Below are 13,321 nucleotides of genomic sequence, written 5' to 3'. Positions count from 1 at the left end.
TCATGTGTGGTATGTGTGGTGTGTGTGTATGGTGTGTGTGTGTGTGGTGTGTGTGTATGGTGTGTGTGTCATGTGTGTGTATGGTGTGTGTGTGTATGTGTGGTATGTGTGTCGTGTGTGTGTATGGTGTGTGTGTCGTGTATATGGTGTGTGTGTATGGGGGGGATATAAAAGGCATAGTCCTTTCCTCCAAGAGTTAATAATTTAGTTGGGGATACACACATTATACAAGAAAAGTAAAAAGACAACAGTAGGAGAAATGTCTGTCATTTATTCTACCAACATAGACCGAGGATATTTAATCCATGCCAAATGGGTGATGCAGACAATACGGTGCCAGGACTCAGGAAGAAAGAAAGAGTCTTAGGAATAGAAGGAACTATGAAAAATCATTCCCACTGAGTACAAGGCAGCAGAGTTATCTCACTGAATCTTCAAAAAAACAAAAATGAAACAACCCTAAGAGATCATTTTAAGGCCATCTTTACATACAAGGAAACTGGGGCACAGAGAGACTAAGTACCCTGCTCGGTGGCCACTGGGGTTTGAACCCCAGCCTCTCCCTGCTATGCCTGCTATGGGCCTGGAAGGGAGCCCTCCCGGTGAGGACTGGCCCAGGAGGCAGGGCAGCCCCATCTGTCAGGTGCTGCCATGAGGAGGGATGGGAGCTGGCGCAGGTGGGCAGCGTGGAGGGCTGCCAAATCCTCCAAGTGCCCCCAAAACCCAGTGCACGGAGGAACCAGCTTCCTTTGAGCCGGTTCTCACAGGACATGGGGCAGAGGCAAGAGGAGGGGGCCGGACTCCCGAGGCGAGGTTGGTCGGTGGGCTCAAGCAACGGAAGCAAACGGCAGGCAGCCTTAGCCGTGGCCCAGCCCCAGGTGACGAGATGAAGCTGACTGCAGGAGATGGAGGCTGTGACTAAGCACACAGGCCCAGCCGCACCGCCCGTTGACCCAAGCTGACTGGCAACAAGAGGGACCGTTTCCTGATACGGGGGCGACACCCCCGTTGGAGGATGAGGACGCCAAGGCTCTGAGCAAGTGAACGGAACAAGGTCGCTCTGTGGTGTGGGAGCGCCCAGGCTGACCCCACTCCAGGCTGCTTCGGCAATGCCAAGGCCGGGGTTTTCCCACTTTCCCTCACCACCCCTTGGCCAGTCGTGCCAGGGGCTGCTGCAGCCCTTCTGGCGCGTTCAGTTCCCCACTGCACAGGGAGGAAGGCAGCAGGGCAGGCGTCAGGGGCTGTTTCTTAGACCTGGGTTCAAATCCCAGCTTTCTGCTTCTGGCCTCGCGCAAGTGGCCTCGTCTCTCTGAGGGTCGGTTTCTCCATCTGGAGATGAGGAAGGACGGTAGAACCAGTTTCACGGTGATGATGATCTCATGGCTGGGCAGGGGGCTCAGCTCCCTGGAGTCTTAGGGTCCAGTGTTCCCAGGCCAATCCTCAGAGAGCAGAAGAGAATGCATGGGCTGGCAGGGTGGTCTTCCTCTCACTCGGAGACACAATGCCAGCTGGGGCTGGGCAGCCTGTGTGCTTATTAACATCTGATGACAAACCCAAAGTCCTAAAGGCTGACAAAGGGCTCAGAACAGTCGCACAACAGCACAAAACTCAGGGCGACTCTATGTCGAGGTAATTACTTGTTTTGAGATGACTGTACACCAATTAAAGATCATTGAGCCCTTAGGCATGAAAATAGAGAAAGGAAGTGGTAGGGGACACGGCATCATGTAAAATATCTCTAAATGAGAACTTTGAGTCGCATGCCCCACTTCCCGACTAAGGGAACGTACCAGAATCTTTACGGGGGCAGGGGATGGGGGGAAAGAATTGCTGTGTAGTTTGAAAAAGCCTATTCACTATTATGATATAACTTCATATCTGGAAAAGGAAAAGAATACCTATTGTTTTTATACAACAAACTGCAGGAAGTAAAGCTTGACAAATACTTGGCTGGTGGGAAAACCCAGAAGTCAGCTGTTAAGAGGGTGATTCTCAGGGAGCAAGACACATCAGAATGTGTGTGTGTGTGTGTGTGTGTGTGTGGTGTGTGTATGTGTGTGTGGTGTGTGTGTGTGGTGTGTGTGTGCATGTGCGTGTGTGTGAGAGAGAGTCAGAGAGAGAGGTATTTGTAGTTATCATAGGGGGACTTGGTTTTAAAACAAAATAAGAAGCCAGCCCCCAGGAATCAGTCTGAGAGGCTTGAGTTCTCCACTAAGCACCTAATCTGCTAGGCACGCTGCGAGGTACCCAGGTGGTACTTAAGCAACAGTCACTTGATTATTTAACTATTACTGGTTTGTAGATGCTTTACCAACTATCCTTGGCCTAGCAGGTGCTTAATGTACATTTGATTAATTAATACACGGTTTCCAGGCCCCCTAATCTCCTGTCAACACGTTCAAAACTCAGCTCAGGCTCCCTCTCCTCAGGGAAAACTTCCCAGACCCTCATCCTTCTCTGTGCCCCTTGGCTGCCTGGGTGTCCGCTATCTGAGCACAGACCATGCTATGTCATGGCCGTCTCCTTGTCTACATCCCCCACTAGAATGTGAGCCTGAGGGTAGAGCCAGCATCTTACTTGCATTTATAGTTCCTTTGCCCAGCATTGAACTTGGCACCTAGCAGCTATCCAATACATGGGTTTTTTTGTTTTGTTTTGTGTTTTGCAGTACGCGGGCCTCTCACTGTTGTGGCCTCTTCCACTGCGGAGCACAGGCTCCAGATGCACAGGCTCAGCAGCCATGGCTCACGGGCCCAGCCCCTCCGCGGCATGTGGGATCCTCCCGGACCAGGGCACAAACCCGTGTCCCCTGCATCCCCAGGCGGACTCCCAACCACTGCACCACCAGGGAAGCCCCCCAGTACATGTTTGTTGAATGAATGAATGGCTGAGTGAATAAAAGAGCTTTGTCCAGGCCTTGGTCACCACCGGTGGATGCAGAAGATATTTCTTCCCTTTAGGACGTGCATGCTCCGTCGAGCAGGTCCCAGATCCAGCTCACAGACTCATCTGGATGGTGCCTGGCCTCGACACTAAGTAAGACACTTCAGAGTATTTTCCAGAGAATTTATCGTTTGTTTTGCTGTCACTGCTTGCAAAGCATCTGTAAGTTTCTGGAAAGGATGGTGCAGCAGGAAGGTGGATAAATATGTATTTAAGTGCCCAGACATAACTTAAAGGTGAGTCTTTCAGAATCACCAGAATTTGCGTTGACTGATGTTTGCACAGATGTGGCTGATGCCAGCCAGCACCTGCTGCTGGGTAATGAGGTTATTGTCAATATCTGGGGAGGCCTCTGCTTGCCCAGGCCCAGGCAGCTGATAAAGACACATGAATTGGCTCAAGGGTCACCGGATCCCCAGCCCAGCTCCACCCTGGGGGAAGAATTCCCCTCACCCAGGTCCAGCCTGGGGAAAACCCTTTTGCAGCCCCGAGGTGGAAGGGACAGACAGAAGCAGGATTCCTCCCTGAGGGCCCCACCTGGCAATGAAAGAAATGTTTGGGGCCCAACCACTAGAAGCCAGGCCTTGGGGGCTCCCTTCTGGTTTCTGATGGAGAAACAGCCTGGGAACTCCTAGGGGCAATCTCAGGGCAATACTGCCTGCTGGAGTCTAGCCTGCTCCCCATTCACAGGGCCAAGAGCTGGGCAGACGAGGCTGGCTAGGGCCTATACTTCCAGGCAGGGTGTTCTGAACTAAACCTGATTTAGGATGAAGCAAGATGGCGGCTGCAGCAGGACTTCCCTGGTGGTCCAGTGGTTAAGGCTCCGCGCTTCCAATGCAGTGGGCGCGTGTTCGATCCCTTGTAGGGGAACTAAGATCCCACATGCCTTGCGGTGTGGCAAAAAAAAAAAAAGAAAGGCTGTTCCCACTTAATCCTCCTTCTTACTCTTCGTTCATTCAATTGTTTACTTATTCATTTTGCAAAGTATTTGCACATCTATGGCATGCAGGCACTATGCTAAGCACATATGGTTAAGGAATCATTAATTAATTAATCAGATATGCATTAATCACCTGCTGTGCTAGGCGCATTTGGTAAAAATCTACAAATTATTAAATAGTCAGTTAAACAATTAAGCGATTATTTCTTAGGTACCACTTAGGCACCTGACATAGATTAAGTTCTCATTAAATGTTTGTGGAAGGAGGAATGAATGAATGAATGAGTGCTTGATCCAGGAGCGATGTAAGGATGACTCAGATGAAGTCCTGCCCTCCCTCCAGGCCCCCAAATCCCTTCCTCAGTGCAGCATGGCCACCCACACAGGCCAGGAAATTCACAGTGGAGAAGGCTCAACAAAACCTGCAGTTGATGTTCCCCGATCCTGTGAAGGTTCATGATGGCTCTGATGGGATGAGTACCAGGTGACCAAGTGGATGGGCTTAAACTCTTGGCAGAGTCCCAGAGGCTACTCAACCAGGTGGCCTACTGTCATGAGAAAGCTGGATCTTGGGGCCCAGGGGAGAGATCCTGGAATTGACTGGACTCCCATCCTTATTTTTAACTTGGATCTGCCCTTTCCAGGTCCATAAGAGTTCATGGATCATTGATTCTGTGTAAGACACTTGCTACGTACACTCAACCAGACACAGAGAACCAGCCTCGGGCCGCGGACAGTGGGATTGAAGTGGGGTCTGATCATATACAAGGCAGGACAGAGAAATGAGATGACAGAGGTACACAAAGGTCCCTGGCTCACAGAAGGACAGCTTTTCTGGGAGTACTAACCCACACTGGAGTGCACCACGAATTACAAAGCCTGAGCTCTGGGGCCCGCCAGAGCTGGTTGAACTCCAGCTGCCCCGCTCCCTCTCGCACTGGCCACATGACCTTGGGCAAGTTACTTAGTGCCACTGCCTCAGTTTCCTTGTGCGGAAAACAGGGCCAGAAGCAACCACACCTCACAGGGCTGCTGTGAGGAGGCAATGAGATTACATCCGTAAAGGAGAGGCCTGGTATTTGGTACATGGAAAGTATTCAGCAAACGGAAGCCATTATTGCTATTTTGTTGGAACTAAGGATAGAGGACAGGGCCAGCCCGTGTGTTCTGTCGAACCAGCCCACATCCTAACAATAATAGTACCGGGAGCTAAGGCTAGAGAAGGCCTACTGGGCACCAGGTATGTGATAGACATCATCTCGAATCCTCAGAGACAGCCCCAAACTGAGCACTATTTTCTCCATTTAAAGGAGAGAAGACAGAGGCTCTGAGAGATTGCATGGCTTGTCCAAAGTCACATGGACAATAAGTTGCCCAGCCAGGATTTGAACTCATGTCCTTCTGACCCCAAAACCTTAACATCACCCACCTGCCCAGCTCCCAGGTCTTGGTCTGTTGCAGCAACCCCAGCCTCCAGACCCAGCTCTCTCCTTGGCCTCAGAGGCCAGTCCTGGCTTGAGCAGGGAAGCCCCATTATACAAGTGGACACAGCCTGGGGCGGGAGTGAGTGAAGCCCATCATGCAACACGGGTGCACCTACTTGTCCGGTACTGGATGCCTAGCGCTGCCAAGCAGGCCACCATTCCTGCCGCCAGAAGTGCTACCAGCATCACCAGCCGCTTCTCCAGCTGGGTCCGTGCGGCCCAGCACCTCCGGCCACTCCGGGGGCTTCGGAAGTTCACCTGTAGGGAAGGAGACAGGCGGGGCGAGGAGAACGTGAGCCCAGGGCCCCCACTACCCAGGAGGAGGGGGCTCCACGGCAGAACCCAGCCCTGGGGAGACACCAGGGCTGCCTGATGTCCCCTCCTGCCTCAGGGGTGGTCTGGTTCCCATGGAATCGGTCCTAATCCAGGAAAGGAACCAGCACCCTGCTCGGCAGCTCAGATTCGCTGCTAAACATCCGAGTTAAGCAGTCAACCCAGCTGGGCTTGTGTTTTTTGTGTCACCTGATACGGGTAGAAGAAAAAAAAAAAGATCAGTTTTTCCCTGTTTCTCCAGTAAGGAGTTCAAAAAAACACCAGGATGTTTGGACTCGCAGGCATCCAGCAGACATCCAGCTGGGCTCTCTCCAGAGCCCCAGCTTCAACAGGCCGGGGGTGACACAACCCCCATGATAACACAACCACAGTGCATACTTCCCAGGGGCACAGACAGCCTTAGCTGTCGAAACCGTCATAACCCCATGAGGGCTGTGTTCTTAGTTTCTTTTTACAAATGAGGAAACCGAAGTCCGGAGAGGTGAGACCCTTGCCTCTCATCACACAGCTAAATGGGTAGAGCTCGGATTTGAGCCCAAGTGTATTGATTCTAGAGCCCGCCTGTGGGTCAGAGATTAGAGTCTTGGGAGATGTCAGGGGAGATGCAATGGAGAAATAGCTCCACTGGAGCAGGTCCTCAAAGGGAGGAAAAATGTCCTCAGCCTAACAGCAGCTAAACAGGAAAGGAGGCACAATGGGAGGAAGTGGAGGGCGTGACAGGGCCTTCCAGGCTGAGGAGGAACCCGCCAGTCTATAGCACTCAGAGTCCTCGGCCCGGCCCTCAGACCCAAGGCCAGCTGGGGGCTCCCCTCTGTACTACGAGGCACTTCCTGCAAAAGCCAGGGCCGCGGGACAGGAAGGGTCCCCTGAAGGTGGGGTTCGGTTTAGTGACATTGTGGCCAACAGTCGAGCACCAACTCAGGGCCACGTTGGAAAGGCCGAGGGGAAAGATAGACTCCCTTGCTTTCAGCTGCTCACTGCCCAGCAGAGAGGCAGATAAAGAAACAGACTGGGGTGGGCAGAGGTTCAGTCTGGGAAGGCTTCCTAGAGGTGGGGATGCCTGGGCTGGGTCTTAAAGAATAACTAGAAGCTGGCCAGGTGAATGGGGAGGGGAAGGGAAAAGGGGGGCCTGGATCCTAAGGGGTGCTGTAAGCCAGGTGAAAGACTGGGGACTTCCTCCTGAGGGCTGGAGTGATACGATTAGATTTACCCTTTGGAAAAGCCAAGGTGGAAGGAGCAAGGCTTGGAGGGGAGCAGGCATGCAGGCAGGGAGACCCACAGCCTGCCAGGGGGTGAAGGGGGTGATGTCAGGGGAGATGAGGAGACCCAGCCTCTGACCTGCGAGTGCCCCCCAACAGCTGAGGGGATGGCGGCCCCTAGGAGCAGGTCACAGCCTTCAGGGAGCCTCACGCTGGCGCCTGGGGAATCTGAGGCTGGTCACCTTAGGGAAGGGCACTGAACAGCCTCACGGTCGTCACTGGCTATTTTGTGAACAGAAAATGACTGGGGGGGCTTCCCTGGTGGCGCAGTGGTTGAGAGTCCGCCTGCCGATGCAGGGGACACAGGTTCGTGCCCTGGTCCGGGAAGATCCCACATGCCGCGGAGCGGCTGGGCCCGTGAGCCATGGCCGCTGAGCCTGCGTGTCCGGAGCCTGTGCTCCGCAACGGGAGAGGCCACAGCAGTGAGAGGCCTGCGTACAGCAAAAAAATAAGAAAAGAAAGAAAATGACTGGGGGTTACTGCTCTAGAGAAAGAGGAAGACAAGAACTTTTTGTGGAAAAAAAAAAAGGTGGGTCCTACAACCGAGAAAAGGAACTTGAGGCTTGGTGACAATGCTGTGGAGGTCCGGGAGGCTCGGACACAGAAGCAGCTGTGTCAGGCGGGGGTCGGGGCAGGTTGCCTCCTGGAATCCCATAAGAACCTTTTTAAAAGCGTGAGACATGCAGATTCTGACCACGCTACTGGTGCAGGCACAGCCTGGGACGATGCTGACATGCTCACAGCAATCGACGTCTATAGAGTGCTTTTTCAGAGGCATCAATTCTCTCACGCAGTTTACCCCAGGCACCGGTATCTCAGTGGGCCCCCAAAGGACTTGCCCTGTCTGGGGATGCTGACATTTACTTTTCCTGGGCCCCTGAGCTGGTCTCACCTTCTGCCTCCCACTCTGGGCCTCTCAGTTGCCCCCATTACCAAGGCTCAGCTCGTGGGGGGAGAGGGGTGAAAAGCTAAGAGATGCAGCGATCCTGGTGTAACAGGTATCCCGTCCCCTCGGAGGCCAAGGATCACAGCCGTCAGGGCTGGGGAAGCAGAAAACCCTGTCTTATGTGGACAGAGCAATACCGAGGTGCAGGGAAGCTGAGGAGGTGAAAGGGAGAGAAAGAAGAAATAAAAGGGAGAGGATGAAAGACAAAGGGAGGGAAGGAAAAAAAGAGTAATCATGGCAGGGATTGTTTGAGGGCTTTCTGTGCTTCTGGCATCACGTTCATTCTATTTTGTTGCTAGATGATGCTATTCTGTCTTCACAACATCCCTAAGAGTAGGTATGAGTACTAGCTCCAGAAGAAACACAGGAAGTGGGGCGAGGAGACAGCGTGAGAAAACCCACGTCCCTCCCGAACCCACAGCCTCGGCCGAGGGGCCACGCTGCCCCCAGGAGCCGCGAGCCGAGCTGAGCCTCATTGTTTAACGTCAAACAAACAGATGGTGTTCCCTGCAAAACTGAAACAGAATTAAGTCAGAATTAAATTAAAAATTCCTATTTCTAGGCAGAAATGGCAAACGGAATTTGAAAATAGGGTTTTTAGCTTCTGTACCGTCTTTGCTCGACTTGAACGACCAGGTTGACGGGGCTCGTAGTTTCTGCACAGGCCTCACGTCTGAGGGCAGAAATCCAGAGGCATCCTCCCGCGGCAGGAGGAGTCACCGGGAGACTGCGCCGGGATCAAGGGGCCTCTCCAGGAAAGCCTGTCCAGCTCCTGGGTGCAACGGACGGGGCCGGGGCTGTGGGTCTGAGCTGCCGTCTGGCTCCGTGCTGTCTCCTCCCTGAGCCCCTCTTGTCCCGACCTTGCCTCCTTCAGAGCCGGCCTTTTGGAAATGAGGGCGTGCTGATCATGAGAGGAGGGTCTGCAGGGACGTGGAGGGTCGGGAGGTTAGTGACGGGCAGCCCTCTTGGTCTCTGGAGAGGTAACAGGGAAGGGGCATCAGCTAAGGCGCAGAGCTGACGTCTGGAAGATGGGGTAAGGATGACCGTGAACGCTCAGCTCACTGGCAGGCTTAACATCCTAGCGACTGTCGTGTGAGGCAGAGAGAGAATGAAACAGGGAGGAAAGGATGCGCTGGCAAGACAGGTGGAGAGGGAGACCGAGAAGGAAACAGAGCTGGAGAATGAGAAAGAGGGAGGAACTGTCTAGCTGTCCAGCCCAGGAGTTCCCAGGGTTTCCAGAGCCAAGGGAACAAAGCCCTGATGAGGGACAGATATTCGGTTACAGAAGTGAGGGCCTGGTGCGGCAAGGTTCTGCAAGAACGAGTTCTGCAGGCGAGGATGGGACACCACGCCCGGGGCCCAGGAGACAAGCCAGCAGAAGGCGCGGGGAGCCTGGCTTTCAGAGGAAACAGGGGCTCCAGAGGGAAGGCAGAGTCTTTTCCTGAGTCACCGCCTGGCCCCCCAGCGACCTGGCTGAGTGGAGCAGCGCACAGGAGTCAGTCTGGCCAAAGGATTGGCAGGGAGCGCACCCGCTGCAGCCCGAAGGCCAGACCACTCCGTGGGGGCTGGCAGGGAGGTCTGGCTGCCTGCCTTGAAGTCAGCCTTTCGGAGCAGACAGACCAGGACAGCCTGGCCCTGCGTGATATCCTGCCTCCGTCAGGGTGTTAGGTTGGGGAAGTTTCTTCTAGCACAGTTTCTATATGGTGAGCCACTGGGGCCAGGCCAGAGTGAAACTAGAATGCCCTCCTGTCCTCCCCATTTCCCTCCTGAGCCCTACCTGCCCCTCTGCCCCTGTGCCTCACTCTCTTCCAACGACTGAGAACAGCTTATAGTATAGTACGTGTTGGGAGGGAGGGGACTCCTTATATATAAACAGGATCAAAGTCTAGTATTTAAAAGAAGCACTTTCCAGCTCTCTTTGCTTCCCAGAGAAACACCCAGCTGCTGATGACACGACGGCACTGGAGAAAGGGCACCAATCCGAGAAGTCAAAGGTCACCCTTGACTTTTTCGAGATCCCTCATGCGTCCCTGGGCGGCCTCTGGACCTCAGTCACCTATTTTTAAAATGAGGAAGTTGGATGAGGTGCCAGGTCTGACCAGCTCAGATCCCAGAACAACTCGAAGGCCAGAAGCATAAAGATCTAACAGGCAGGTAGAGCTGAAAGGGTCTCCTGGTAAGCAAAGAGGTCTCTGTAAAGCACTCAGTGGGACTGTCTCTGAAATCACCTGCTAAAGACAGCTCTGTGCATGGCGGGGGGCGGGGGTAGACAAATGAGAAAACCACCACTAAAAATTCAATATCTCAGCTTTCCTTTTTCTTGAAAAAATTGATTTTTAGGATTAACTGGATGAGTTTCAAAGGTTTTGGTAAACAGTTGGGGCCCTCTGCTCCCCAGTTTAGGCTGCAAGTGTATCTTTAGCTATTTCTCTTTGAGCCACTGGGGTGTGGGGAGACCAGGCAGCCAGTTTGAGCAGAACAGAGGCAAAGGTATTATATTTAGGGCATCCCTGAGATATCATGCCTGGTGAGTTTTGATAATGATCCCGGTAACAACCAAATGCATTTTCTGTTGCATTATACATGGTGCTTTCACTTATATTGTCTCATTTCAATCTTTGCAACAGCTCTGAGAGGTGGATTAATATTAACCCCATCTTGCCAAAAAAAGCGGTTTAAGTGAGTAGTTTTCAGGTCTCAGAGCCCACGAGAGGCGAAGCTGGGGCTCCGTGTTAGAGATGGGGCTTTCAATTCTGTACTCAGTCCACAGTGACTAATTTTAGTTGACTGTAATTAACTTGTACCTCAAATATGAGATCAAGGGAAAGAAAAATCCTTTCTTTCAGGTGAGGTACAGGTAGAAATTTGCTCCAGCTAAATACAGCACTTTGTCAGCATGTTCAGGCAAAAAGGTGGCAAGTTTGGCTGAAAGATGCAAGTTTTCATTTACGAGTGTTGGTATCGATGACTTTGAAGTTCCGAGAACCAATGGGCTTCCAAACCTTAAAAAATCAAGTAGCTGATTTTTATAGCTGCCCGTCAAGAGAGGGAGATTTGGGGGGACTGGGTCCATTTTAAAAAGCCTAAAATTGAGGGAGCAGTTGCGTTTCTAGCAATCACTCACAGGAAATTATTCGAAAGTCTAGAAAATGGTCACCCACAGTGTTAGAGATATTGGGCCTACTGTCCAACTGTAGCAGATTGAGTAAATATACTTTTATACATTGGTACCGTAAAGTATTATGATTTTTATTGGTAGCATGTTTTGGAAGTATTTTTTTATTGCATTTTATGTTTTTGGTCCCACCACATGGCTTGCGGGATGTTGGTTCCCCAACCAGGGATCAAACTTGGGCACTCGGCAGTGAAAGCACCGAGTCCTAACCACTGGACCGCCAGGGAATTCCCTGGAAGTACTTTTAAAACTGAGGTACAGTTGATGTTTTCGAAGTTTTTAACAACATAGAAAAATGCTTATGAAGTGGCACTAAATGAAAAAAGCAGGACAAAATACTGTGTACTTAGAGTGAGCTCAACTATATTCTAAAATATATATAAGCAAATGTGAAAAACTAGAAGCGGTTATCTGTGAGTGGTGGGGTTACTGTTTCTTTGTAAATCTTTTTTTAAACTTGACTCTTTTTTTTTTTTCCCACAAATGAGCATGCAAAGTTTTTATATTGGAAAAAAAATCCCTATGATTAAAAACATAAAATTACTAGAAAACTCTGCTTTGTAAGATGAGATAAATAGGTTCTTGACTCTTAGAAGAACGATTGTTAGCTAGTTCATGTTTGCTTTAGGGAAGTCGGGGAGTCTCAAGGAAAGCCAGGCTGGGTACCCACAGAAATGCCTCCAAATCCTTGGGGCAAGCTTTTTGGCTTTTCCTGTAGTAAAAATGGGCGATTTACCCAGTTTGGCAGTTTGGTGTACTGCCAACCAGTGGCAGTTTGCACTCCAACCACATGATAGCTGTGTGACCACAGGAATGTCCCCAACCTCTCTGAGAGTCAGCTTTGTCATGTGTAGCATAGCCACAGGGGCCCTTACCTCATGACCAGAAGAAAAAACAAGAATCCTAGCAGGCCCGATGGGCCCCCGGCTTCAGAGACTGGGCTGCCTCCACTCTGCCAGGCAGCCTCAGGCGGATGAATGCACTTTGTGACCTGAAAAAAGGCTATACCCACGTGGGCTGCTGTTATGATGATGACAACACAGCATATTATTTTGTTGTGAATTCCAAAATGCTTCTGTGCTGATATATTTAGAACCTTCTGTGAAAGATGAGACTGAAAAAGATTGCTGATTAGACCCTGTTTTGATTTGGGAAGGGAACAGTGCCTGCCACAGAAATCTAATTTCCTGCTGGATTTAGCTTCTTAAGAAGGGTCTACGGGGAAGAGGGTCTAGACAGACTGGGTTTGATTTCTCACTCCCAGATTTCTAGCTCTGTGACCTAAGGCAAATTGTCTCCCCTGCTGGAGCCTCAGTTTCCTCATCTGTAAGTGGGAACAGTAATCCCTATAGCTCATGGGGGTGGTCCTGAAATTAAGTGGGATGATGTAGGTAAAGGTGCTCTATTCCAGTGGGCAGACCACGTGGGATCATGAGTTTGGATCTCCCTGGGCCTATTTAACCAGTCTGGAGGAGGGACTCAATCAACACTGTTTCCCTTTACTAATATTATTATCCCAGCTTCTAAGAGCCTGAGTAGGGCTGGGCCTGGCAGCCTAAGTTTCCACACACCCTAAGTTTGCCCTTCAGAGGAGTTGTGATTTGTTGTCAGTTCACTGGGCAGCCCCTATACTCTCCTCAATGCCCCCCTTGGTCAACCTGGCAGAAGTCCTCCTGGACTGAGCTGCTCCAGCCTCTCTTTAAGCCGGTTTTTCGGAAGTCAGGTCACAGGGCCCCCTTGGGCATCCTTCGTATTTCCAACTCGCTCCCATCCACCTGCCTGAGTCCAAACCCAACCAGGGCTGAGGTCCTGGTCAGGACTGTCCCAACTCAGCCCCAAAGGGGAAGAAGAGCAAAAGAAGCGACACTCACTGGTCTGCTACCAGGCAGGGAGGCAGTGGGCATATTGGAATCCCACAGGGGCAGACCCTGGGTGGGGGAGGAATTGGGCTTCCTGAGTAGGCTGAAAGGGGCAGGGAAAGGGGGAGCAGAGGATGGGCTCCAACCCCCAGCAAACTCAGGGACTGGGGGGAAAGAGGAAGAATGGGGTAATGCCCACCAGACAGGGTGACCAACCACCCCAGCTGGCTGAGGACTGATGGGATTCCAGGGCTTTCCATGCTACAACTGGGACAGTTTTAGACTCTGCCAGTAAAGGGCTGTGTGACCCTGGGCAGGTCTCTCAGTACTCAGGGACGGCCTCTTCTGTGAAAAGAGAACTGGACCAGCTCACCTCTACAGG

The 13,321-nt window shown here is 51.7% G+C and overlaps 1 protein-coding gene across 2 annotated transcripts in view; it reads right to left on the bottom strand.

Moving 5' to 3' along the window:
• Positions 1-13,321, bottom strand: part of ECE1 (endothelin converting enzyme 1) — a gene marked incomplete at its 5' end in the record, with an annotated part of 112,759 nt that overhangs the window by 40,994 nt on the left and 58,444 nt on the right. For both annotated transcript variants that reach the window (XM_082834626.1, XM_082834625.1), the window contains one exon: positions 5,484-5,625. In XM_082834626.1, the coding sequence (XP_082690752.1) occupies positions 5,484-5,625 (142 nt within the window). The remainder of the gene's footprint in view (positions 1-5,483; positions 5,626-13,321) is intronic.

The sequence above is a fragment of the Leucopleurus acutus genome, assembly GCF_964270905.1.
Source record: "Leucopleurus acutus genome assembly, chromosome: 2".
In the NCBI taxonomy this organism is placed as follows: domain Eukaryota; kingdom Metazoa; phylum Chordata; class Mammalia; order Artiodactyla; family Delphinidae; genus Leucopleurus; species Leucopleurus acutus.
This window is presented reverse-complemented; position numbering and strand designations above follow the sequence as displayed.